This window comes from Mustela lutreola, chromosome 1 (assembly GCF_030435805.1).
Source record: "Mustela lutreola isolate mMusLut2 chromosome 1, mMusLut2.pri, whole genome shotgun sequence".
In the NCBI taxonomy this organism is placed as follows: domain Eukaryota; kingdom Metazoa; phylum Chordata; class Mammalia; order Carnivora; family Mustelidae; genus Mustela; species Mustela lutreola.
This window is the reverse complement of record NC_081290.1, coordinates 227,657,689-227,682,826: the sequence shown is the minus strand read 5'-3', so window position 1 is coordinate 227,682,826 and position 25,138 is coordinate 227,657,689. Positions and strand designations below refer to the sequence as shown.

The 25,138-nt window shown below is 47.9% G+C and overlaps 1 protein-coding gene and 1 long non-coding RNA gene across 6 annotated transcripts; one reads left to right on the top strand and one right to left on the bottom strand.

The window, feature by feature from the left end:
- Positions 1-16: 16 nt before the first annotated feature.
- KCTD14 (potassium channel tetramerization domain containing 14) lies at positions 17-15,196 on the bottom strand. 4 transcript variants are annotated; one of them, XR_009357310.1, is made up of 3 exons: positions 4,338-5,855; positions 1,540-1,630; positions 774-910 (listed from the first exon to the last, which is right to left on the bottom strand). XR_009357310.1 is itself a non-coding variant. In XM_059188042.1 (2 exons), exons 1-2 carry the CDS (start codon positions 15,147-15,149, stop codon positions 242-244), a joined length of 723 nt encoding a protein of 240 aa, XP_059044025.1. In that variant the 5' UTR covers positions 15,150-15,196; the 3' UTR covers positions 17-241. The 4 variants fall into 4 exon arrangements, 3 of the variants coding, with proteins under 3 accessions (XP_059044025.1, XP_059044034.1, XP_059044018.1); XM_059188042.1 differs by lacking the exons at positions 1,540-1,630; positions 4,338-5,855 and adding an exon at positions 15,096-15,196 and having other exon boundaries at positions 17-910; XM_059188051.1 differs by lacking the exons at positions 1,540-1,630; positions 4,338-5,855 and adding an exon at positions 1,266-1,525 and having other exon boundaries at positions 17-910.
- Positions 12,421-19,657, top strand: LOC131840302 (uncharacterized). 2 transcript variants are annotated; one of them, XR_009357315.1, is made up of 5 exons: positions 12,421-12,919; positions 14,707-14,771; positions 15,090-15,214; positions 16,590-16,799; positions 18,208-19,657. It is a non-coding gene; the product is annotated as an uncharacterized LOC131840302 (long non-coding RNA). The 2 variants fall into 2 exon arrangements; XR_009357312.1 differs by lacking the exon at positions 14,707-14,771 and having other exon boundaries at positions 12,422-12,919.
- The last annotated feature ends 5,481 nt before the right edge of the window (positions 19,658-25,138 follow it).

The following is a 25,138-nucleotide window of genomic DNA, read 5'->3' as shown; positions in this document are numbered from 1 at the left end:
TTATTTATTTGACAGAGAGAGATCACAAGCAAGCAGAGAGAGAGAGGAGGAAGCAGGCTCCCTGCTGAGCAGAGAGCCCGATGCGGGACTCGATCCCGGGACCCTGAGATCATGACCTGAGCCGAAGGCAGCGGCTTAACCCACTGAGCCACCCAGGCGCCCTTGAAGGCAACTTTTAATTTCATAAGTCGCACCAGAACCTGAAATAAACTGTGTTCCCCCCACCCCGCTCCCCAGGGGATCACCACCAGGTGAAGACGAATGTGTAAAAGTAACCCAAGTGCTTGGTCCGTAACGTCCTCTCCGAGAACTGTTCATAGTGTACCTGGTACCCCTGGGCCGTAATGTCCATCTTCACGCAGTCGAGGAGGTCCTTGACCTGTGGGGCCGCCTTCCAGGGGCCGAACTTAACCACCGACCTCTTTTCGGCCTCCAGAACCCGCAGGGCATCAGCGCAGAGCACCGCGTCTTCTTCAGTGCGCACCGCGCACACCAGCACCGCGGAACTGCGAGCCGCCACCGCCTCGGCGCGCGCCAGGCGCACCATGAGCTCCAGGTTCTCGCTGTAGCCCGGCACCCGCAGCAAGAACTGCCTCCGGGCCACCTGCTCACCGAAGATCTGCGGCGTGTCCTCCAAGAGCTTGACCAGAGGCTTGATTTCATAAAACTGCGCCTCGCGGTACACCTCCGGAATGTGGTGTGTGGGCAGCCGGTCGCTGCGCAGGTAGTCCAGGATGGGTCCGAAATAGGTGCCGGGGCGATCGATGAAGAAGCGGCCCTCTGCATCCGTGTAGGCCTTAGCGGAGCTGGAGAACATCTCTGCCAGCTTTGAACCCGGGAGCTTTCTCAGGGTGCCCACGGTGGTGGTGTACAATTCGCCTCCCACGTTAAGCTCTAGGACAGGAGATCCCTGAGGGCACAAGAAGGCAGAGTGGAATGGTAGTGTCACCTCTAGGGAGCTTATGGCTTATTTTCATCCATAGAATATTATAGAATATTAGTCCAGGAGGCTGCTATGGAAGCAAGTCCCAGTGACAACACTTGCAAAACCTGTGGCCTTTGGCAGAGCTTTTCCCCTCCCTATGCCTATTTCTTCATTTATAAAATGGAAATATGGAGCTGTTGTGAAGTCAGAAGTTCCCAAGGCTGGAAGCTCAGATCTAAGATATAGTTAAGGGGAGGGGGGAGTATTCCGATTTCAGAGAGGCTAAGAAGCCATAGGTGTGTTCATTTGGGAAGCATTTGGGCATTTCTTGGGTACTTACTGTGTGTCCATAATCTGTGGTGAGAGTTGGGGATATTTGCATGATAGACATCTTTCAAAATACGGTCCTGGTGGCTATTGAATAACAGGAATATCCTTGGTGCTGAAAAGGTCAGTAACAGAAACAATGGGTATAAAACTGCCTCATAAACTGTATAGTGTGGTACCAATGGAAGTTAGGTTTAGCTGGCCTGCAGAATTTTTAGAGGCCTCTTCTCTATGCCGCACCTTGAGCTGAGCACTAAGGATGTGGTGAAGACCCACATGGTGCCCACCTGGAGATGCCCACAGGCCAGTGCGAGGGAGACATGAGAACGGACTGAGAGTCAGGTTGCATTTGGGGAACACTGAGTGCTGCCAGCAGACCTAACAAAAATAACAGAAGATTATTACATGTGAGGTGATACACTAGTTGTTAGCCTTATAAACCAACTTCCTGAATAACTTTTGTTATCTAAAATTGACTCACTCTGGGCGCCTGGGTGGGTCAGTGGGTTAAAGCCTCTGTTTTCGGCTTGGGTTATGATCCCAGGGTCCTGGGATTGAGCCCCACATCGTGCTTTCTGCTCAGTGGGGAGCCTGCTTCCCTCTCTCTCTCTCTCTCTCTGCCTGCCTCTAGGCTTACTTGTGATCTCTGTCAAATAAATAAATAAAATCTTAATAAATAAATAAATAAAAATGGACTCTCTCCATCCATAAAATACGCGTGTGCCAGGTACTGGAACACTGAGGAGCAAGTGGGACAGTCTCTTTCCTCCTAGTCTAGTAACTGTCCAGAGCACTTTACATTCAACCTCTAATTCAATCCTCACAGCAATCCTATGAAGAATGAATTAAATCCTCATTTTACAGACGAAGAAATGGAGGATTAAGGAGCTGAAGTAAATTGCCTAAAAGCAACCAGCTATTAAGTGATGATGTCAGAACTTAAACTCGGGGCCACATTACCCCGAAGCATGTCCTCTTGGTCATTACATCAGCCAGTTTTCAACCTTTAAAACCTCCACTCTTCATTCCCTTAGTTACTCATTCATTCCAAAAAACATAGAGGGCCTATTACATTCAAGCCTCCTCTTGAGCAGAGGAAGAGGACACGGTCCCTGCCCCCTGCTCTCACGGAGCTCACAGAGGAAAGAGGGAAACAGAGGGCTTAAATGTGCAGGCGCCCAGAGGGGAGACTCAAAGGCTCTCCGTGTGGATTGGTGTGTGCTGGAGGTTGTCAAGGAGGGTTTCCAAGCAAGTGTGATGACTGCAACCACAGAAAAGATGAGGGTGGCGTCAGAGGGAAGGCTGCATTTCCATCCTGGAGATTCAGCCACAAGTCACTGCAGAGCCAGGAGTAGTGACAGGGTTTAGACATGCCCTGGGTTCTCATTTAGGTGTGACTTCATTCTCAACTTGAGTGTGGGCTCTACCTCTAAGGTTAAAGTACTGGAATAAAGAGAGCCAGGGGCAGCCAAACAGCTGGGGGGTGGGGGTGGGGAAAGAGCTAAGTTGCCATGGCAACAGCTGGGGGTGGACAGTTCTGCGGGTTAGAGTAGAGAAGGGAGACCAAGAGGATGCTTTCTGACAGCAGCCAAACTGCTTTGCGTTTAACTGCCCGCTTCACAGAGCCAACTCAGGGTTAACCGAACAGCCTGCCAAGGGGCCCTGAGGCTTAGGGGAGAAAGAGGAAGTCACAGGTTCTCATTTATTTTTCTCAAGGCAGGCCCGCAGGCTGTATTGTTTGGCTGCTGTCAGAATCAAGTCCTGGTGATTCTCAGTTCTGGTCAATTCCATGGCCCCATGCCCCTTCCCCAATCCAATCTTTGCTTTGAAGCCAGAGTCATTCTTCTGAAGTGGAAATCTGATCTGCTCACACCCTGCTTTAAACACTTTGGGCACTTTGCATCCCCTTCCAGATAAACTCTAAACCCTTTAATAAGGTTTACAAGGCCCTTTGCAGCCCTGGCAAAATCAACTACCAGATACACTCTGCCCCCACCCATCCAGAGCAGGCTGGTCCCCCATGCCTACAGGACTTGACTCATTTGCTGCCCACACTTGCTTTGCTTAGGCCACTCATCCTTCAAGTTAATTCCTCCAGAAATCTTTCTAGATGGGTTGTCTCCTTGTGATTCTACAGGGCCCTGTAATTCCATTTGTTCATCCGTATCCCCCGCTAGACCATGAGATCCCTAAGGGATGACTATCCCCAATTCCTCTCTGTATTACCAATACCTACTGCAGGGCCCAGCACACCAGGATGCTACGTAAATGTCCATGTATTAAGCTGGAGTTTACCTGATGCACTGATTACAGGAGCGCCTGGTATTCTGATAAAAGCCCGTCTGTCCCTACCTGGCATCACGCTCCCTGCTGGCTCCCTCTCTTGCTCAGTAATTCGTTCTGACATATACTGAGCCCCTAGGGCGGCCCTGCCACGGAGCAGGTGACAATGACATTTATCACTGCCCTAGGGGAAAGAGCCACCGTCTCCCCCTGCTGGATCTGCTCTGTTTTCCTACGAGTCTTCCGGAGGGCACTCACCCCAGGAGAGATTAGAATGTTCTGCTCCTGGAGCGCATTGGGTCTTTTCCGGATCCTCCCCGCAAACTCCCCTCAACCAAGCCCTGGGAGGGGGAAGGCAGGCAGGCGACTCAGGACCCTGCCAAAGGGCAGGGGCAGCCTAGGTGTGGTGGGTGAGGGAATGAGAGCCCCGAAGCCTTCCGTCGGGTCTTCTGCTCTCATACACGGGAGGAGGAGGGGCAGCGGAAGAGCGGTGGACTAGGACAAGCCCAGGGACTGAGGGGAGACACAAAGAAAACAGCTGACACAAAGACTGAACAGAGAAGGAGAGATAAAAGCGGCCAGGCAGAAAAGAGGGCAAGGAGGAGAGGCTGGACCGAGCCAGGCAGGGAACGGGCAGAAGGAGAGATCAAAGCCAGAACTAGCTAGGGGAGGAGAGCACCCAGCCAGGGGCGCGCCAGAAGCTAGGGGACTCAGACCCTGAGGAAGGGACTTACGGACACTGAAAAGAGTGAAAGAAGGCAGAAGAGCAAGGACTGAGCCGCCCTCGCGGCTGCGCACTCACCCCTGACGGGCCAGTGGAGGGGGAGGCCTGGTTGGACCGCAGAGAGCGGGATCCCGAGCTCAGACTCATCATTCTGGTCCTGCAGGTGGCTGGGCACCCAGACTCGCCACGTGTGAGGTACCTACGGCTGGCTGGCGGAAGTACACCTTTGCTCCACGCCCCCGGGTGGGGCAAAGTGGACCCAGGGTGTGGTTAGAGCCCGGGGTTGACTTTGGCTCTGCCAAGCATGCTGTAAGACCTTAGGTCATCACTGACCCTCTCTGGGAGGGGGCTCCCAGATAGCCAAAAGCCGGAGGCAGAGGGAATTGACACTGACAGCAGGAGACTTTCTACTCTCTACAGTTCTAGGGGCGAAGGATCAATAACCCTAACTTCACAAATGAGGAAAGTGAGGCTCCAAGAGAGAGGGTGGCCAGTGCAGAATATGTTTCCACTTAAGATCAGCTGCTAAAAGCTCAAGGCATGACCATTGATGCAAAGAGCTAAGATACCTGTCGTGTGGGTTATTTTGCTTGTTAAAACATAACCCTAAGAGGGGGAGCATAATTCCTCACTCCTAAAGTATGGTCATGCATAGTGACTTTCTTCCAAAGAGGAGAGCATGGAAAGGAAGGGGGGGGTGGAACAGAAACAAAAACTTGACAAACCCTACCTCAGCCAGGTAATCAAGGTCAACATCAAGATGATAGTAAATACCTTTGGAACGATGTGATGAAAATGGCACTTTACTTCTGTGATCTTCTACCCAAAACCCATAATCCCAATCTAATCATGAGAAAAACATCTAACAGATTCCAATAGAATGACTTTCCTCAATATACCTGACTAATAATCCTCAAAACTGTTGGCGTCATTAAAACAAGGAAAATCTGGGAGGCACCTGAGCGGTTCAGTCAGTTGGGAGTCTGCTTTCAGCTGGGGTCATGATCCCCGGGGTTTGGTGATCTTTTTGGGAAAAAAAAAAGGAAGGAAGGAAGAAAGAAAAATGGTGCTGATAGACTTGCTTGACATAGGGTTGCCACAAAACTTCAGTTTGTAAAAAATGCAGTATTTGTGAAGCACATAACGCAACCCCCCCAAAAAAAAGAGAGAGAGAGAAAGTAGGAGACAAAGTCTGGGCCACTCACAGCATAGGACATTGGATCAAGGACTACAAAAAGGTAAATTATAAAACAATCCTCCACTCAAAGGGGAATGCTGTGCTTGTCTTATTCCTTGGTTCTGGGTGGAGAAAAATCTTCCTGAAAAGGTCTGACTATAGGCTAGAGCTTAAATGGATCTGGGACCCAAATATTCACTTTATTTTTTTTTAAGATTTTATTCATTTATTTGAGAAAGAGAAAGATAGGGAGAGAAGGCATGATGGGGGAGGGAGGAGCAGACTCCCCACTGAGCAAAGAGCCTAACATGGGGCTCAGTCCCAGGACTGTGAGATCATGACCTGAGCCAAAGGCAGACACTCAACTGACTGAGCCATCCAGGCACCCCAAATATTCACTTTCTTAAATGATCAGAAACAGCAACATTGGGCGCCTGGGTAGCTCAGTGGGTTAAGCCGCTGCCTTCGGCTCAGGTCATGATCTCAGGGTCCTGGGATCAAGCCCCACATGGGGCTCTCTGCTCAGCAGGGAGCCTGCTTCCTCCTCTCTCTCTCTCTCTCTCTCTCTGCCTGCCTCTCTGCCTACTTGTGATCTGTCTCTGTCAAATAAATAAATAAAAATCTTAAAAAAAAAAAAAGAAAGAAAAGAAAAGAAACAGCAACATCAGCTAGGAATTTAATTTAAATGGACCTAGGTGGGGCACCGGGGTGGCTCAGTGGGTTAAAGCCTCTGCCTTTGGCTCCGGTCATGATCCCAAGGTCCTGGGATCGAGCCCCACATCGGGCTGGGCTCTCTGCTTGGCGGTGGGCCTGCTGCTCAGTGGGGAGCCTGCTTCCTCCTCTCTCTCTCTCTCTGCTTGCCTCTCAGCCTACTTGTGATCTCTATCTGTCAAATAAATAAATAAAATCTTAAAATAAAATAAAATAAATGGACCTAGGTTGGTAGTTTCCTCAGATGCCTGACAAAGAAAATGAAAACCCTTCCTGGAGGAAAGTCCAGTCACACCAAACTTGAAAGAACCTACACAGTCCAGTAAATGCAAGCTCACAATATGAAATCCTGAAATACAAAAGGAAACGAGATACCATGAGCAAGAGTCAGCAGATCCACAAGCAACTCAGATATTGAGATTACTGGATACAGAATATAAAATAAGTGTTTAATGTGCTTAAATAAATATAAGGGTTATGTAGAACAGGAACAAAGACCAAGAAGATATGATCAAAAATTACCAGGCAGATTTGAAAAAAAGCCAAATAGACCTTCCAGAAATGAAAAATAAAATAACTGAACTGAGGTTACTGTAATTGAGCAGGGGCTGAGAAAATGCAATCCAAGGAGCAATACTGTGCTGTTTTCATTCCATCATTTTGGCAAATGTTGAGAAGAATAACAATATGCTAGAGGTGGTAAGGATACAGGAAAACAGCACCTCCAACTTTGCATATTGGAGTGTGAACTGCTGTGATCATTTAAGAAAATAATATGGTCATATCTACTAAAATAAAATAATGCAGGTACCATTTGATCCAATAGTCCCACTTTTGAGAATCTTACCAATTGAAATACAATCACTGTTAAAAAAAAAAAAAAAAGAGGAAAAAAAAGAAATCACTGCTCTGAAAGGATATGAACAAATATGTTTATCACTGTTTTGTTTGTGATGACAAAAATAAGAAACTTAGAGGTACCATTAAATAAACCATGATTTTTTATTTGTTGATGCCTTGGAATACTATGCAACTATGAAAAGGAATAAGGCAGATCTTGGAACAGAATAGAAAGCCCCAAAATAAACCTATAATTGTATGACCAATTAATCTTAAACAAAAGAGGAAAGAATATGCAATGGGAAACAGTCTCTTCAACAAATGGTGTCGGGAAAACTGGACAGCCACATGCAAAAAAGTGAAAATGGATCACTTTCTTACACCATAAACAAAAACTCAAAATGGATCCAAGACCAAAATAGAGACCTAAAACTGTACACATCCTTGAAGAGAGCACAGATACTATTTTCTGTGACAGCAGATGTCACAACATTTTTCTAGATATGTCTCCTGAGGCAAGGGATACAAAAGCAAAAATGAACTATTGGGACTACATCAAAATTAAAAGCTGAACAGGAAAGGAAACAATCAACAAAAAAACTAAAAGACAAGCTACTGAATGAGAGAAGATATGACATATCCAATAAAGGGTTAGTATCCAAAATACATAAAAACTGATACAACTTGAAAATAGAGCTACCCTACGACCCAGCAATCGCACTACTGGGTATTTACCCTAAAGATACAAATGTAGTTATCCAAAGGGGCACGTGCACCCGAATGTTTATAGCAGCAATGTCCACAATATCCAAACTATGGAAAGAACCTAGATGTCCATCAACAGATGAATGGACACAGAAGATGTGGTGTGTATATATATATACAATGAAATACTAGGCAGCCATCAAAAGAAATAAAATCTTGCCATTTGCGACGACAACTTAGAGGGTATTATGCTGAGCGAAATAGGTCAATCAGAGAGAGACAATTATCATATGATCTCCCTGATATGAGGAAGTTGAGAGGCAACATGGGGTCTTTGGGGGGTAGGAAAGGAATACATGAAACAAGATAGGATTGGGAGGGAGACAAACCATAAGAGATTCTTAATCTCACAAAACAAACTGAGGGTTCCCAGGAGGAGGGGGGGAAGGAGAGGGTTGTTGGGTTATGGACATTGGGGAAGGTATGTGCTATGGTGAGTGCTGTGAAGTGTGTAAAGCTGATGATTCACAGACCTGTATCCCTGGGGCTAATAATACATTATATATTAATAAAAAATAAAAAATTTTAAAAAGCTGATACAACTCAATACCTCCAAAAAACAAATAACAATTAAATAATTAAATTTAATAAACAATTAAAAAGTGGACAGACAACATGAACAGACATTTCCCCAAAGAAGACATTCAGATGGCCAACAGACACATAAGAAGATGTTGTTCATCATCACTTACCATCAGGGAAATGCAAATCAAAACCACAAGATATAACCTCACATCTGTTGGAATGGCTAAAATCAACAACACACTGGGCGCCTGGGTGGCTCAGTGGGTTAAGCCGCTGCCTTCGGCTCAGGTCATGATCTCAGGGTCCTGGGATCGAGTCCCGCATCGGGCTCTCTGCTCAGCAGGGAGCCTGCTTCCCTCTCTCTCTCTGCCTGCCTCTCCGTCTACTTGTGATTTCTCTCTGTCAAATAAATAAATAAATAAAATCTTTAAAAAAAAAAATAAATAAAATCAACAACACAAGAAACAACAAGTGTTGACGAGGATGTGGAGAAAAAGAAACCCTCCTGCACCATTGGTGGGAATGCAAACTGGTGCAGCCAATCTGGAAGAGTATGGAGGTACTCTAAAAAGTTAAATATAGGGGGCTCCTCGCTAACTCAGTCAGTAGAGCATGTAACTCTTGATCTGAGGGTTGTGAGTTGGAGCCCCATATTAGGTGTGGAGATTACTTAAAAATAAAATATTTTTGGGGGGTGCCCAGGTGGCTCAGTGGGTTAAAAATAAAAATATTTTTTTGAAAAAAGAGCTAAACATAGAACTACCCTATGATCCAGTAATTGCACTAATGGGTACCCAAAATATAAAACACTAATTCAAAGGGATACATGAACCTCTATGTTTATTGCAGCATTATTTACACTATCCAGATTATGGAAACAGCCCAAATGTCCATCTATGGATGAATGGAAAAGAAGATGTGGTGTACAACGGAATATTGTTCAGTCATAAAAAAAATGAAATCTTGCCGTTTGCAAAGACATGGATAGAGCTGGAGAGTGTAATGCTAAGTGAAACAAGTCAGTGAGAGAAAGACAAATACCATATAATCTCACTCATATGTGGAATTTAAGAAAGAAAACAAATGAGTAAAGGAAAACGAGAGAGAGAAATAAAAAAGCAGAATCTTAACTATAAAGAACAAACCGATGGTTACCAGAGGGGAGGTGGGTGGGATAATGGGTAACATAGATGATGGGAATTAAAGGGTACATTTATGATGAGCACTGAGTAATGTATAGAATTGTTCAATCACTATATGGTACACCTGAAACTATTATAACACTGTATGTTAAGTATACAGGAATTAAAATAAAAAACTTAATAAAAAAGTCCGAAACAAACAAACAAATCCTTAGTTATCTGATAGAATCTATACAGTGGAAATTACATCTGGATACAACTTTTTTTTTTTTTTAAGATTTATTTATTAGAGAGAGAGTGCATGCAAGTAGGGGGAGAGGCAGAGGGAAAGAATCTTCAAATAGACTCCCTGGTAAGCACAGAGCACAATATGGGGCTTGATCCCACAACCCAAGAGTTGGTCACTCAACCAACTGAGCCTCCCAGGCGCCCCTGGATACAAAGGATTTTATTCGCTACAAAAAAAAAAAAAAAGAGAGAGAGAGAGAGAGAATGGAAGATTTATATTCATTCACCCATGATTTATTAAGTGATTAAAAATAAACATCAGAGCAGTGTATACAGTGGGAATCTATTTGTGTAAAAACAAACACAAGAAACCTCTTCTTAGATAAATTTATATGTCAGCATAATGGGAAGGGTGTAGAATAATGCTCACTGGATGTTATCATCGGTTCATCAGTGAGGTGGTGGTAGAAATTGACAAGGGAGGGGCCCCTGGGTAGCTCAGTCGGTTAAGCATCTGACTCTGGATTTTGGCTCAGGGACCCTAATGGTCCTGTTATCAACCCCCACGTCAGGCTCTGTGCTCAGGAGGGAGTCTGCTTGAGATCCTCTTTTTCCCTTGCCCATTGACCCTCCCCCACCTATGCATGCCTCCAGGCAAGCTCTCTCCCTCTCTCTCAAATAAATAAACAAATCTTAATTTTAAAAAAATGAAAGAAAGAAATGGACAGGGGAGATTATTTATTCTTTTTAAAGATTTTATTTATTTATTTGACAGCGATCACAAGTAGGCAGAGAGGCAGGCAGAGACGGGGGGTGGGAAGCAGGCCCACCGCCAAGCAGAGAGCCCAGCCCGATGTGGGGCTCGATCCCAGGATTCTGGGATCGTGACCTGAGCCGAAGGCAGAGGCTTTAACCCACTGAACCACCCAGGCGTCCCTACTGATTTTTTTTTTATTAATCGTTGCATTATGTCATTAGTTGCAGTGAGCATGAAAAAGGATAAAAGAGAAAAATGAAGAAAAAAGATAAGACAACATAAGACAAGCACAAGGCATTCCTGGAAGAAGTCAGCTTTTCTATTTGGGAGATCTGGGAAGTCTTCATGGAAGCTGGGTCTTGAAGGAGGGAGAGGTTTGTTGAGAGAGGACTCTGTGACACTCTTCCCAGCAGAGGGGTCAGCTGTGCCAGATGAAGGAGGGAACCGGACAGGCAATAATCATGTGCTGAGTACCTACACTGACCATAGAAACATGTATAAATCCATCCAAGCAGTTAGAATTATTCCACAGATGAGGGAACTATGGCTCAGAGAGGTTAAGTGAACAGCTTAAAGTGAACAGCTAGTAACTGGCAGAGTCAAGCTGACTCCATGTCTTTCTCACCAAAAATTCTCTTTCCGGGACTATAAAGATTTGCTTTATGTCAGGTTGATACAGTTTGAACAAGCAATTTGGTTCATGCTCCCCCAAAATTCGTATGTTGAAACCTAGAGCCCAATATAATGGTATGAGGAAGTGGGACTTTTGGGAAGTGAATAGGTCATGAGGCCGGAGCCCTCAAGCATGGGATTTGTGCTTTTATAAAGAAAAGACCCCCAGACAGTTTGCTAGCTCCTTCCTTCTGCTGTAGGAGGACACCATGAGAAGAGGGCCATCTATGAACCAGGAAGCGGGCTCTCAGCAGACACCAAATCTACCAGCAGCATGATTTTGCACTTCCTAACCTCCAGAGCTGTGAAAAAGAATGCTTGTTGTTTGTAAGCCACACCGTTTATGTTTGGGGTATAACAGCACAAGGGAGCTAAGATCCTGGGTAGAGTGTGTACCTTGAACACTATGACTCTGCAGATGGGACCGAGCATGGGGAGGCTGCTGTGATCTCCTCAAGGCAGGCTTCGCTGCCCACCTTGTCTGGGTGGAGAGCCGACCACAGGCTCCGCACAGCCCCCGTGCCCACTTACCCTTGCCTAGTCCATCTCGTCCCAGCAGGCTGATCAGCCTCATGAGCCAGGATGAGTCCATGGGGACACTGAGTTCTGAAGGGTCATTACCCCAGAAAGGAGGGCTGGACACTCGGAGGGACAAGGGGTGCCTCTAACATGACCAAGCAGCCTGAGATTTTAACTTCATTTCCTGTTTCTTCCCCAGCCACAGCTGCCCAGAAACAGAGCCTGCTCTCCCTTGCCTTCCTGCCTTTGTTTCCGCCATTCGGAATGCCTTTCCCTGTAGCTCATTCTCTCTGCAAAACAATTCATGAGGCCCAACTCAAACGGACCTCATCTTCTTTTTATATCCAGGGGGACATGTGACCCTCCATTCAAAATAGAAATCGGCCCCTCCACTTTACCTCCGAGCCCCCGCCCCCTTCATGTGTGAGGGCCCTGAGGCTCCCAGGGATGCAGCAGCTCTTTCAGAATCCTTCAGCCTAGGGCGACAAGAGACCAGGGTTCTAGTTCTGGCTCTGCCATTTGAGTGTCACCTTAGGCAAGTCTCTGCCCCCCTCTGGCCCTTAATTCTCCACTCTAATGTGGTGGGTGTTGGGATGTGGCCTGAGATGCTCTTTGCAATCCTGTCTTGTTTGATGCTATGGCAACAAAAGAATTCAAACAGCCCCTTGGTGTTGCCTATGACTGGATCTTGTTTCCCTTTGGCCCCACTCCAAGAGCAAGCACTGCTTCCCTCTGCCCTCCTCCCACTCCTCCCACTCTTTGTTCTTCCTGAGACAAAGCTGCCAGCCCCTCTCCTCTCCAGGCAGCTGGGCTTTGAGCCAGCCAGCCAAGTGGCAGCTGGGACTCAGATGAAAGGGTCCTTAGACGGTTGTCTGTGGCCAAGTGCCCAGCCCAGCACAGCCCAGGCCTGGCAGCCCTGGGCCCAGCTGTCCCCCAAGGCAGCCTGCCACTGGTCCCACACAAGGCTCCCTTTGTGGGACCCACCGCAGGGGAGACCCCTGCCAACCCACAAGGACCCTCTTCCCTTCTCTTTGCTTCCCACCGGCTTGAGAAAGATTCAAATCCTTAGAGAATGGTCCAGGGCTGGGCCCAGCTGGCCTGACTCTGGGCCAGGCACCTTGGAGAGCTTTGTCCCATTTAATCTTCCAGAACAGCACTGGTAGCAGGTAGTGTTATTCCCTTTTAGAGAGGAAGGACATAGAGACCCGAGGGCCTACCATGTGTCGATCACAGTGCCAGGCCCTGGGAAGAGAGTAGTGAACCAGAGGACAAGAGCCAAGAGCAGGGAGCGCACTGTCAGCCGGACTGATCAATAACCACACACGTAAGTATCGGATTACACAGGTGAACAGATCTCTGAGAGTAAAGAGCATAGAATCATGAGAGCACACAGATCATGGTGGACTTCTTCATGGGACCCAGGGCAGTGAAGCCTTCGGGGGTGAGGTCTGAAGGGGAAGGGGCAGGAGGGTGGGTAGGGAAGAGCACCCAGGGCCCTGAGGCCCTGAGGCCGGAGGGAGATGCTAAGTTAGGGGAGGGACCGGAAAAAGGAGATCCAGCAGGAAAGAAGAGGGAGTGTCCCTTTTTGATCACCTTTGGCTGAGACAGCCTCTTGAGGGAAAGGCTACTCATAAACCCCAAAAGTAGTGCCTCCAAGAGCCAACTTCATAATCAATCGACATGTGCTCCCATCTCCCTGGGAAGCCCTCCAACTCTGTCCAAGGAATTCTTTACTTAGAAGCAGATCTCTTTAACTCTGGGAACCTCACATTCTTCACCTCAAAAATGGGAGTTGTGATGCCCCTACGGGTTTTCCGGGAGGAGTCCAGGAGGCAATGTACAGGCAGTGCCAAGCATGGGGCAGGCACAGGCGCCTACTCCTGGAGATCTGTATAGGGAGGAAGGTTGGCTGGGTTTCCCCTCCCCTCTGACCTGGCCCAGACCCAGCAAGCTCCTCTCTGGAGGGAGGCGGCAGCCAGAGCTTCTGGGTAGAGGTTAGAATTTGCTCAGCTTGGCCTTGACTGCAGGGACACAGAGCATGGCTCGAGGCCAAGTGTGCCCGGAGTTCAACAACTCATGGGCTTTTAACCCAAAAGATGCCCCATGCAAGGAGCAGGAACCAAGATGCCCAGAGTGGGGAGTCGGTAATATAAGGAAACCTCTGTTCTGTAGGCATTGTTTCTTTTATCTCACTGCAACCCTGTGGGGAAGACTAAAGGAAGAGTAACATGATCCCGATTTTCCAAGAGAGAAAATCTTAATTTAGAAAGGCTATTTCTCTAAGCCGGGATCAAATCCAGAAGTCTGATTTTAGAGCCCATGGTGTTTGCCACTCCTTGTCCTGCAGGCCAGGGCCCAGAGACAGCACTGCCCAACTCTCAACCACACCCTCTTGCCCCCACAGCCCATGTGAGAACACATGGGGGTCCAGTCCAAATCTCCCACCAGCCTCCCGTCAGACCTGGGGCCTCAGTTTCCTCATTCATATAATGGTGAAGTCGTTGGTGAGGCTTGACCATGGTTAAGGTCCCTTTCAACAGTATGAGTCTTGCTTCTTTCTAGTGAAAGTGATGTCGGGATGAACCCCTTAAAGCCATGGGGGTGCCACTTCCACTCTTTGGAGCAGCCTCTAGAGCACAGGTGTTGAAAGATGCGTGTGTGCGAAGTGTGTGTGCAAAGATGTTCACTGCAGCACTGTTTAAAGAAGCAAAAACCTAGAATAGAAACAGCCTAAATGTCCATCACTTGGGGACTAGTTGAATAAATTAGAATACATCCACATTCTAGAATACTCTACATCCGCTACAAAAAATGAGGCAGACCTTGTAGATACATGCACTCCTGCATTTGCATTGATAATTTCCAAAAGGATATACAGGAGACATGGTCATCCTTCCCTCTCAGGAGAAGACTAGGAATCTGCCATGGGTGGAAAACTACTTTTCATTGTATATTCTTTCATACTGTCTTAATTTCTTACTGTGTAGATGTCTGTCCGCTTTCCCCCCTTTCTCCTTTCTTCCATCCTTTCTTCCTTCCAAACATTCTCTAGAGGTGTTTCTTGTTTTTCTTTTTTCTTTTTTAAATTAAATTAAACTTTATTTTAAATAGGCTCTACACCCAGCATGAAGCCCAACGTGGGGCTTGAACTCATGGCCCCAAGATCAAGACCTGAGGTGAGACCAAAAATTGGACACTTAATCGACTGAAATACCCTGTTGTTTAAAAACAAGTCCATGGGGAGTCCAGCTGGCTTAGTAGGAGGAACATGCATGAGTTCAAGCCTTACACTGAGTGTAGAGATCACTTAAACATGTAAATAAAGTAAAACTTAAAACAACAACAACAACAACAACAACAAAAACAAGTCCTATAGAGGGCAGATCATGTGACCTGGGTTTAAGTCCTGCCCTTGATGTTAACGTGTGCAAATGTCAACGTCTTGATGTTAATGTCTGGATCCCGTGCTCTATCTCTGCCATTTGTTTCTCCAGATTTACCTCATCCTTCCTTGGTCTGCACTCTGGATGCTGATCTTCAGGGTTCACATCCATAGGCTCTCATCCCTCTGGATCCCATGCGTGTTCGTCCCGCGGGAGGCCTAGCGGGACATCAGAAGGTAAGAGGAGGCCAAGGTCAGAGTCCTTCCTCCCTCAGTCCCCTCCCCATCCAGTGCCTGAAAGCCAGGGGCTCCGGTCTGAAGGTCCCAGCTCCTCAAGCGCCCAGACCACACAGCTAGTCCCTGGGGTTCTGGTAACTGCCGCCTCCCTCCCACTCTGCAGGCTCCCTCCTGCTAACAGCCCTAGGGGGATGAACCACTCCTCCTTTATAAAGACAGCCGCTATTAAACTCACCTCAAATATGCACCTCCAGGGAGCTCATATGTGTCCTGCCTCTGAGTGTTCTTGAGTGTGTGTGTGTGTGTGCATGCGTGTGCCCACACGTGCGCTCCCGCGTGCCTGTACTGTTGCTGTGCCGTCACGTGACGGTTACACGTGAGCTGGGACAGGAAGGGGACTGATTTTACTGGGAGTCCACCATGCACCAGGCTCCATGCAGGACACCTCTCCACGACTGGGTTGGTCCTCACAAGTCTGTGAACCAGGCACTTTTAGCCATACCTTACAGAAGACAAAACAGAGGCCCCAGATGGGAAAGGGACTCACCCAGCGTCTCACAGCTGAGTAGCAGGGGACCCCGGATTTGGAACCCACATCCATCTGGATCTAACCCTGTGCCTTTTAACCCCTCAGGATACCAATTTCCAAAACGCGGCCTTCATTCTCACCCTGTACGTCTCAGCTTAAATGTCACCTTCCTCAAGAGGCCGTTTGGGACCACTCCATTTGACCACTCAGTGGAAGCCACCATCGAGATCACTCTTTTTTTTTAAGATTTTATTTATTTACTTATTTATTTGAGGTGTGGGGAGGTGAGAGGAAGAGGGACAAGCAGACTGCGCTGAGTGCCCCCACACTATGGTCCATCTCACCGCCCTGAGATCACAACCTGAGCTGAAATCCAAGAGTTGGTTTCTCATCGGACTGAGCCAGCAGGTGCCCTCTGAGATCCTTCTTCATAGCGCCCTGTGCTTTTCCCTCATGACCAAGTACTTGTTTGTTTATTTATTTAATGTGTGTCCCACTCGTTGGATTCTAAGCTCCACGAAGCAGCCAGTTTCCATATCCGTCCTGCTCACCACCCTCCTCCCCTGCCTGGCACAGTTGCCTGTTTCACGCTAGGTCCCAAAGGCTTATTTGCTAAACGAAAAAGGGGCAAAGGAAAGGAGCCAACATTTATGAAGCGCTTGCCCAATGCAGTCATGGACGGTCTCATTTTCTCCTAACAATCTGAGGAAGTACATGTTATTGTCCTGTTTCGCTGGTGAGGATCCTGAGGTCACAGAGGACGTGCGACCTTCCCAAAGCCATGCAGCTTAGAGCCGGGGTTCAAATGCAGGTTTCCCTGGTGTCACAGCTCTGTGCCCTACTCAGGTGCTCACAATGGGCGAAGAGGAGGGACTGATCCTTGGAATTCATGTGAATCATTCCTGGACAAACAAACTTCAGGGAGCAAACAGCGTCCGCTTTGGCCACTTCCCTGGGACCAGCCACTCCCTGACCCTCTTGGGCACACAGCCTGCCAATCCAGCCAGCAAACCATCCACTCCCGGTTGCCTGCTGCGCTCAGCCCGGCCCTATCAGGTCTGTAACTCTCTGCAAACACCCTGTACTTTGCTTTTCTCTGCAGGGCTGCCCTTGGCTAATCATCTGCTTGCCAAATTCCTGAGGGCGGGTTCTGGACCATGAGTGTGTGGCGTGTCCCTGAGATCTGCATAAGGGCCAGTTCACTAGCTGGTGCAAACAAAAGCAAACAAAGCAGGGACCTCTCCTGCTGAGTCTGCAGGACCACACAGCAGCCCAGGCGGTGTCTTTTCCTTCCTTCTTCCTTTTCTCCCCTGCCCTGGGAGATTCCCTCTTTACAATCATTGCTACCCAAATGGAGGTAGGGGAGACTTCTGAGATGCGGAGCCATGGTTGTTGTTGTGGGGTTTTTTTGTCTTGAGCTGGAAATGGTTACACAGGTGTGTTTACTTTCTATGAAAATTACTTGCGTGCATTCCTCTGTGGATAAGTTATACGTCAATAAAAAGCTTATTTTTAAAAAGATCATTGCTACCCTCTCCTGCCCCACGGTTCCCCAATACTCCCTCAATACTCCCACAAACTCATCCAGAGACCCTTCTCATCTCAGAGTTTCTGACAGAAGCCTGCCCAGCAGAGACAGGGTAACACAGATGAAGTAATAATGGCAGTGGCCCAAGTCTTGGGACCTCCTGAGTCCTGGGGTCCCTGATTCTGGTGAGCAGACACCCCCTGCCCCCATCCTGAGAGCTCGTGAAGCCCTGAAGGCCTCTCTCTGGTACAGTCTGAGTGAGAGCTTGGATACCCTCCTACTCCTCCCTGATCCCTTTTTTAGGGCATGCCAGCAGCCTCTAGCCCAGAGGGGGCTAGTTTGCTACTGCTTGCTGTCGCTAAGAAGAGCACCTCCCATGCCTTGTACTCAGGACCTCTGCACTTAGGTTCCTGGAAAGGAATGATCTGCACCCCATCCAGCTCCCCATTCACTGGCTGTCTGCCCCAGTGTGTGCACTCCAGCTGGTGCCCACCTTCTCATACTGCCCCAGGACACCTTAATCCAAAGAAGGGGATACTGTGCACATCTAGTAAGGGGTGGGAGCAGAACTTCCTGCAGCTTAACCCAGCAGGAGTGTCAGCCTGAGCTTCTGGTGACAAGTTCCAGCTCCTTAAACAGCAAGGGAACTTCCTAGAAGGCTGTCAACGTTCTCTGAGTTGGGGCAGGAGTTATGCCGCCCCCATCACACACATATCCACCAGTAAGATTTGAAGCATACCATTCTAATGATTGATTTGAACACAAATGCCCCCCCCCTTTTTTTCTATCCAGGATCGTGAGGATATCCCCCAAGGGCTGTGCAGGACCCACATCTGTAATGACCACATGCCTTTGTGTTGTATGAATGTATCCTAAATCTATCAAGCCACATTTCATCTCTTCCTTCTTTCTTTTTTTCTCCTTTACTATAAATAGCACTGCAACAAGCATCCTTTACATCTAAGAACTGGGCAAGGAATATGCACTTTTTGAGGATCTGTTGCCAACTGATTAGGGAGGCTGTGCCTACCATCCAGGCACACACCGTTTTGCCCCAAGTTCAGAGTCAACCCCGCAGACCCCAAAGCTAAGCATGCGAGTGGCTTTGCAGGTAGGGCCTGACCCTCAGGTAGGTCCCCTCCACTGCCCGTGGCTTCCTGGGATCCAGAGCAGAAGCACTGATTTTTTTTCTGGGTTGGTTGGAAATACCAGTTAAAGAGCTCACACACCACCCCTCTTCTGCTCCACGTTCTCTTTTCTTTCTCCTGCTTCTCCTTTTTCTCGCTTTCCCTTCCTTTTCCATCTCTCCTTCCTTTTGTTTGCTCCTTCTCCCTCCAGCCTCCACTCTGTGTCTCCCTCTGACTTGGGGCTTCTTTCTCTCTGCCTCTTTTCCCTCTGCTTCCTCTGCCTCTCTACAGTTTTCCCTCACCTTTTCATCTTCCTCCTGGAACTCAGCCTTGTCTCTGTCTCTTTTCTCTTTCCCCTCCGTGGTTCTCTGTCCTCCACCCACCACTCCTGCTGGCTGAGTCATAATTTCCCCTGTGGGTGGGAGGGATAAAGCAGCCTTTTCCCTGATAGGTCTTGATGTGAAGGAGCAGTGAGTTTGCCTCCCACAAGGGCAAAGCTAACCGATTCCTGAGTGGGGAGCTGCCTGGTAAACCAGTGTGACTCAGGACTTCCAAGTTGGGAGAGGGGCTGTCCATCAGTCAAGCTTCCCTTGGATGCTTTGGCATCATGGGGGCCAGCATGCTGTGTCTGATGACTCACTGGGACAGCCTTGGCATGGTGGCAGCGGGATGTGGGGAGGGGTGCTGGAGTTTATGATGTTGCCCCTGGGAGGACACCCCCTCTCTGCAGGCAGCCCAGGGATGGATGCTGGGGCCCTACAATCATGTTCATCATTGCATGGCTTCACATCATAATGGTCAGATAGGACATTTATAACAACTCAGGTTGCTGGGCCCTAATTCATCTTTATTAAACCAGAATAACTAAGGATAGGAGTCAGGAATCTTCATGTTAAAGATACTTGATGCAAAAGCTGGTAGGTATCTATTAGACTTGTAAATGCACACACCCTATATTCCAGCAGCCACTCCTGGGACTTTCTTCTAACAAAATATTCCCTCATGTATTGTGCACGAGGATTTTTTTTTCAGCATTGTTTGTATTATCAAACAATTGGGAACACCCTGAATGTAATGTCCATTAGTCGACAATGGTTAAATAAAAGATGATGTCTCGGGGCACCTGGGTGGCTCAGTGGGTTAAGCTGCTGCCTTCAGATCGGGTCGTGATCCCAGAGTCCTGGGATCGAGTTCCGCGTTGAGAGGGAGCCTGCTTCCCTCTCTCTCTCTCTGCCTGCTTCTCTGTCTACTTGTGATTTCTCTCTGTCAAATAAATAAATAAAAATCTTAAAAAAAAAAAGATGATGTCTCTTTCTGTGGAATAATATTCAGACATTAGAAAAGAATGCAGCATTCATTGAGACAGAAAGGTGATTAGAGGTTACCAGGGGTTGTAGGGTAGAAAACAAGGAGTTATTGCTTAATGGGCACAGAGGTCCTGTCTGGGGTGATGAAAAGTTTTGAAAGTTAATGATGGTTGCACAATACTTTGAATGTAATTAATGTTACTAAATTGTATACTTAAACATGGTTAAGATGGCAAATTTTATGTTATATATATATATATACACACACACAATAAAAAGAGAATAAGGTAGAACCATATGCACTAACATGGAAAGATACTCAAGATTGATTGTTTGGTGAAAATGGAAATTGTGGACCAAGAAGTATAGTAAGAATTATTATTTTTTATAGTAAGAATTATTAAATTGTGTGTGTGTACATGCACATGCAGATCAGGGAAAGACAATAAACCTCTTAAAAGTGGTTGTCACTGGAGGTTAGGCTTGTCAGGACAGGCAGGAGAAGGGAGATTCTTTGTCCTTTCCATTACATCAAAAAGAAGTGGTAGGATTATGGGTAATTTTGAATTTTGGGGGGTATTTTTCCATACAAAAAGTATAAACATACTCAACAAAACAAATACCATCCTTGTCCTCAGAGAGCTCAGAATCAAGGGTGGAGCTAGGTATAGATTGAGATAATTACCACCAAACACTATTTGTGACAAGACCTGTGGAAACATGGTAGAGGGGGGTCACAGGGAAGTCTTCCTGGAGGAGGTAACATTTTGGGTCTGGTCTTCAAAAACCACAAGGAGTCAGTTAAATGGAGAAGTGGAGATAGAACTCTTTTGGTGAAAGGAAAGGCAAAGGTTAGAGAGAAAGCATGAGGTTAGGGAAGTATCTGTAAAGACCAGGAGCTGAAATGCAGCTGGCCTTGGGAGAGCTGCTGCCCAGCGAACGTTTTCTGTGGGGGAGTGACCATCTGAATTTGTGTTTTGGGCAGATCCTCTGATGGGGCCTTTTCTGAGCTGAGGTTAGAGACCCTTCTCTGGGGCAAAGCCTGGAAAGAAATAAAGTGTCCACAAAGAATGTCCCAGTCACCTCAGAATTTCAGCCGAGGCCGCAAAGGCTGAAACATTGGCAGAGTTGCCAACACTAAACAGGCTGGACCACCTGTGCAGTACTCCGAAAAAGGGAGGGCAGGGCGAAGACTGCTCCTCCTCCCCTCTCCTGGCCCCTGGGAGCAAGCTAAATCCTCCAGGAACGTGGGAGGACACTCTATTATGGAGAGTTGTCAGAGCATTCACTCTGTCTGTCTTCCAACCCACTCCTCACTAGGGACTGGAAGAAGCTGTCCTCCCCTCCCCTCAAACCAGGAGAGAGAGGCTTCCAGAGAACTATTTTGGGAGTTTTGGAAAGGGAGGTTCTGGGGTCTGGAATCTGGTGCAAGCTGGCAAATGGAAGGGCTCCTGGCAAGGGGCTGTTTCCTGTGCAGCACGTGCAGACCCCTCTTAAAGGAGAATGTAGGCCTTCTGGAAAAGGACCGCGCGGAAGAGGGCTTCCATTTAGGGGTGAGAGGATCCCAGCAAAATGAGGCTGCAGGTGTGTAGGAGGCTGAAACCGAGGGGTTGTAAGCAGCCAGAAGGAAGAGGCACTTCCCCCTTGAAAATCGGTACGTCTCCAAGGAGCCCATGAAAGTGCTCCTAAGAGATAGTGTCCGCATATGGAATCTGCCACGTCCAAGTGACCTTCGAGGCTGTGACTTCTCCCCGACCGGCCGGGAGAGCCAGAAGCTGGCCCGGGAGCGGGGGGGTGGGTGGGGCAGCAGCAGCGGCGCGAGGACGCCCAGCCTCCTTCCCAGCCAGCAGGTGTCCCAGCCAGAGGTGGCCGGGACCCGGAGAGTTTTGCGGTAACGCAGGCCCGCACTTAAGTTAATCACCCAACAATAAACGGCAAACTCAGAAAAGCCAGGGGACCTGCTGAGGTTTCATCCGGGAACAGTGAACCAGGAGTCCACAGAATGCGCTCGAAAGGGCAACGGCAGGAAAAAAAGAAATCGCCTTTGTGCTTTCACTTGCCGAGTCGAGCCCCTTTCACACACAGCTACAAAACATTAATGACGCCTATCTTGTGAGTGGGGTCCTGGAACGATGATAAGATTTTCCTCCCACTCTCCCCGCTATCGGCCAACCCTTTTCTATTAAAACGAGGCGGACAATTATCGCCTGGGAACTCGTGCGTTTCCGCTGGCGACGACGAGTCCCGGCTCGCTGGCTGGGGTCCAGGATCCCCGCCCCTCCGGGCTGCGGAACTCGGGTCCTCGCCTGCCCCGCAGCGCCCCCTGCTGGCGGGAACCGCCGAGGCCGGAGCCCCGCCCAGCCTTCCCCCAGGAGCCCGCAATCTTTGCGGCGAGGCACACCTTCGTGCGCAAAGCCGCCAGACGAGGGGTGTACCCCGGTAGCCAGGAACCGGGCCCGCCTATCCGATAGGGGAGGGAGCTGATCTGGTCGGAAAGTTCGACCGCGGGTGAGCCCGGGCAAAAGGGGGTGAGGTAGGAAGAGGGGAAGCAAGGCTTTGGAAGTTACTGCGGAGTTAGGAGGGTGAGGGCATATTGAGGAGTCATTAGTATTTTTGCTGTCTTGTGTGTCTGGGCGTTTGCTCAAGCTGGTACTTCTGCCTAGAAAACATTTCCCACGGTTCCTTTTTTTTTTTTTTTTAAGAACTTAAGGTATTCAAGTATATTGAGAATGAATATGAAAATATTCTTGTACCCATCACTCAGCTTGAGAAATACGACCCAATAATTATAAAGTACTCTTTCACACCACACCGTGGCTCCTTAAATTTATATTTCATTCCCGTGTAAGTTTTTATTTATTGTTTTTGTATGTATTCACAAATATAGGTGCAGGAAATCAGAAAAATTGTAATAGATATATGCTTTCTTCGATATCTACTGTATAGAATATATGCTATATACATATACTTTCAAATACACTATAGTATGGTATAGTATATATATAGCATACAGTGCATATACTGTGTATATAGTGAGTCTGTATGTATAAATATATATATATATGGAGAGAGAGAGAAACATTTACCCCCTTACCACCCTGCTTTTAAGATTGTTTCCGTCTTTCTCTGACTTGCTGACTCCACAAATCGTCATCCCTTCAGGAAGCTTGCCTCAGCACCTCTCCTCTCTGTGCTCTAGTGATATTTACCCAGCTAGGTAGAAGTGGCCTGCTTAGTTGTCTGTCCTCCCTCACCAGGCCCTGAGCTTCCTGGGGGCTGGGATTGTGCATCTGCTCAGCCCAGAGCCTGGCATCGAGGTGAGACTCAGATTTGTTGACCTGATGGCAGAGAATTAGGCCAAAAAGGCTAGTTGAGGCCTTGAAAGCAAAGGTGAAACTTTGGACTTTGTCTTGGCTAATGGCTTTCCAGCTGCGCTCTGTGGAGTCCCGGATTCTCTGGAGGCGACCCGAGGGCTGATGAAAGATGGTCAAGGGGATGCAGCTGTAGCCCCGCTCATCCTCCTTCAGCCAAATCGATTTCTTCTCAACCTGTTTTATTCATTGGGCTTCTGTACAAAGTTTCATTGGGAGAACTAGCATGATAGATTAAAATAAAATGGACAGGGGTGAGGAGTGTGGTAGGTGTGATGTCCTAATCCTGGCACCTGGGAATATGTTAGGTTGCGTGGCAAAGAGGGATAAAGGGTACAGATGGAATTAAGATTGTTAATCAGTGGACCCTGAGATAAAAGGATTATTCTGGATTGCCCTGGTAGGCCTATGGCTGTAACAACAGTTCTAGTAACTAGAAGAGGAAAGACCAGAGAGGGGGCAATATGAGAAGGCTTTTACTGGCTTTGGAACTGGAGGAAGGGGCCACCCACTGAGGAATGCAGGCACCTCTAGAATATGGAAAAAGCAAGAGGGTAGATTCTTCCCCAGAGCCTCCCGAAAGGAACACAGCCTGGCTGATGCCTTGATTTTAGGCCAGGGAGATGCATTTTGGACTTCTGACCTCTAGGACTGTGAGATAGTAAATTTGAGTTGCTTTTAAGACACTCAGTTTGTGGTGAATTGTTACAGCAGACATAGGAAACTAATACAAGGAATTACTGAAGGTGTTGGAGTTAGAAAGGGGCTGGTCTTACACAGTAGTAAGATTGTGCCAGGAGGGATCATGGAGAAGCTGGAGCAAGTGTCACTATGGATCTCAGGCTGGAAAGAGAAGGAGGCCCCAAAAGATGGCAGAAGGTGGATAGAGGGCTGAGAGGCCGGAGTTGTGTGTAGAGCTTATGGCTCTTGATTAGTGTCTCCTCCTTTCCCAATACCTGTCCAGGGTGGGTGGGGAGTCCTTCATCACCTCCTGGACTCTGACTGGGTCCCAGTCTAGGGGCCAGGCCTGTGGGCAGGGTGAGACGTCCCCCCGACAGTAAGGGGTTCTCCTCAAGTTCCTCCAGCAGGGGCTGGCCATCTTAGAAGGAGGCAGCTGAGCCAAAGCCCCCTGACCCCTGACCCCTGAGCTCTCTGGAGTCCCAGTGTGGTGATGTAGCATTGACAGCCTGCCGCCTAAGGGTTTCCCCTCGGGGGAAGCTCAGTAAAAGTGGGTCAAATGAACAAAATGGAAGAAGGAGTAAAGAAATACCTGGAAGTACGCCCAGGTAGACAGATCCCCGTAGTTTTTACTCATGCATCCTTTCAGTCAATAAACTAAGGAAACTTTCTTGAGCTCTTGGGGTCCTGGAGTCATAAGGAAGCATTAGACCAGTTTTTTGCCTGTAGGGGATCTTTCTTGCCGGCAGGTAGAAGAAAGACAGACATGTTTTGTGTATGAATGACTAATCTCGTCACAGAATTTTTAAATATCATAGCCCTATTGTAAGTGAGATATATAGCGGTGAAGTCCTTCCAGGGGAGTGACTAAAACATGATTAGAAATATAAATTAGAGGCGTGCCTAGGTGGCTCACAGGTAAGTGTCTGCCTTCAGATGAGGTCATGATCTTTAAGTCCTGGGATTGAGCCCCATGTTGGGCTCCTTGTTCAGCGCGGAGCCTGCTTCTCCCTCTGCTCCTGCCCCTCCACCTATTTGTACTCTCTCTTGTCTCCCTCTCTGTCTCTCAAATGAATGAATAAAATATTTTAAAAAAGAAAAGAAGGATAAATTGGAGTTTCAGTTTTTGGTCACTAAAGTAGAGGTCAGGTTGCAGGAACCCTATAACACACCCAACTCTGGTAATCTGGACCTTTGACCTGTTCCCAAGGGAGCACTTCTGCCTCTGCCTCTCACTCAGTGAGCCCAGAAGCCCTTAGGCTGACCCCAACCTAGTTGCATCAGTGGGAGAAAGAACTGGGCCTTCCCAGAACTGAAGGAGGCATGTGACAGGGAGGAAGTTGGGAGTGGAGGCTGGATAGGAAGACCTGCCAGTTTCTGGGGT

Bases quoted from the DNA above. Each gene is read 5' to 3' on its own strand.
- KCTD14 (XM_059188035.1), bottom strand. From the start codon at position 4,409: ATGATGAGTCTGAGCTCGGGATCCCGCTCTCTGCGGTCCAACCAGGCC. The intron at 911-4,337 runs GTGAGTGCGCAG...TTGTGCCCTCAG, and splicing joins CCTCCACTGGCCCGTCAGGG to GGATCTCCTGTCCTAGAGCT.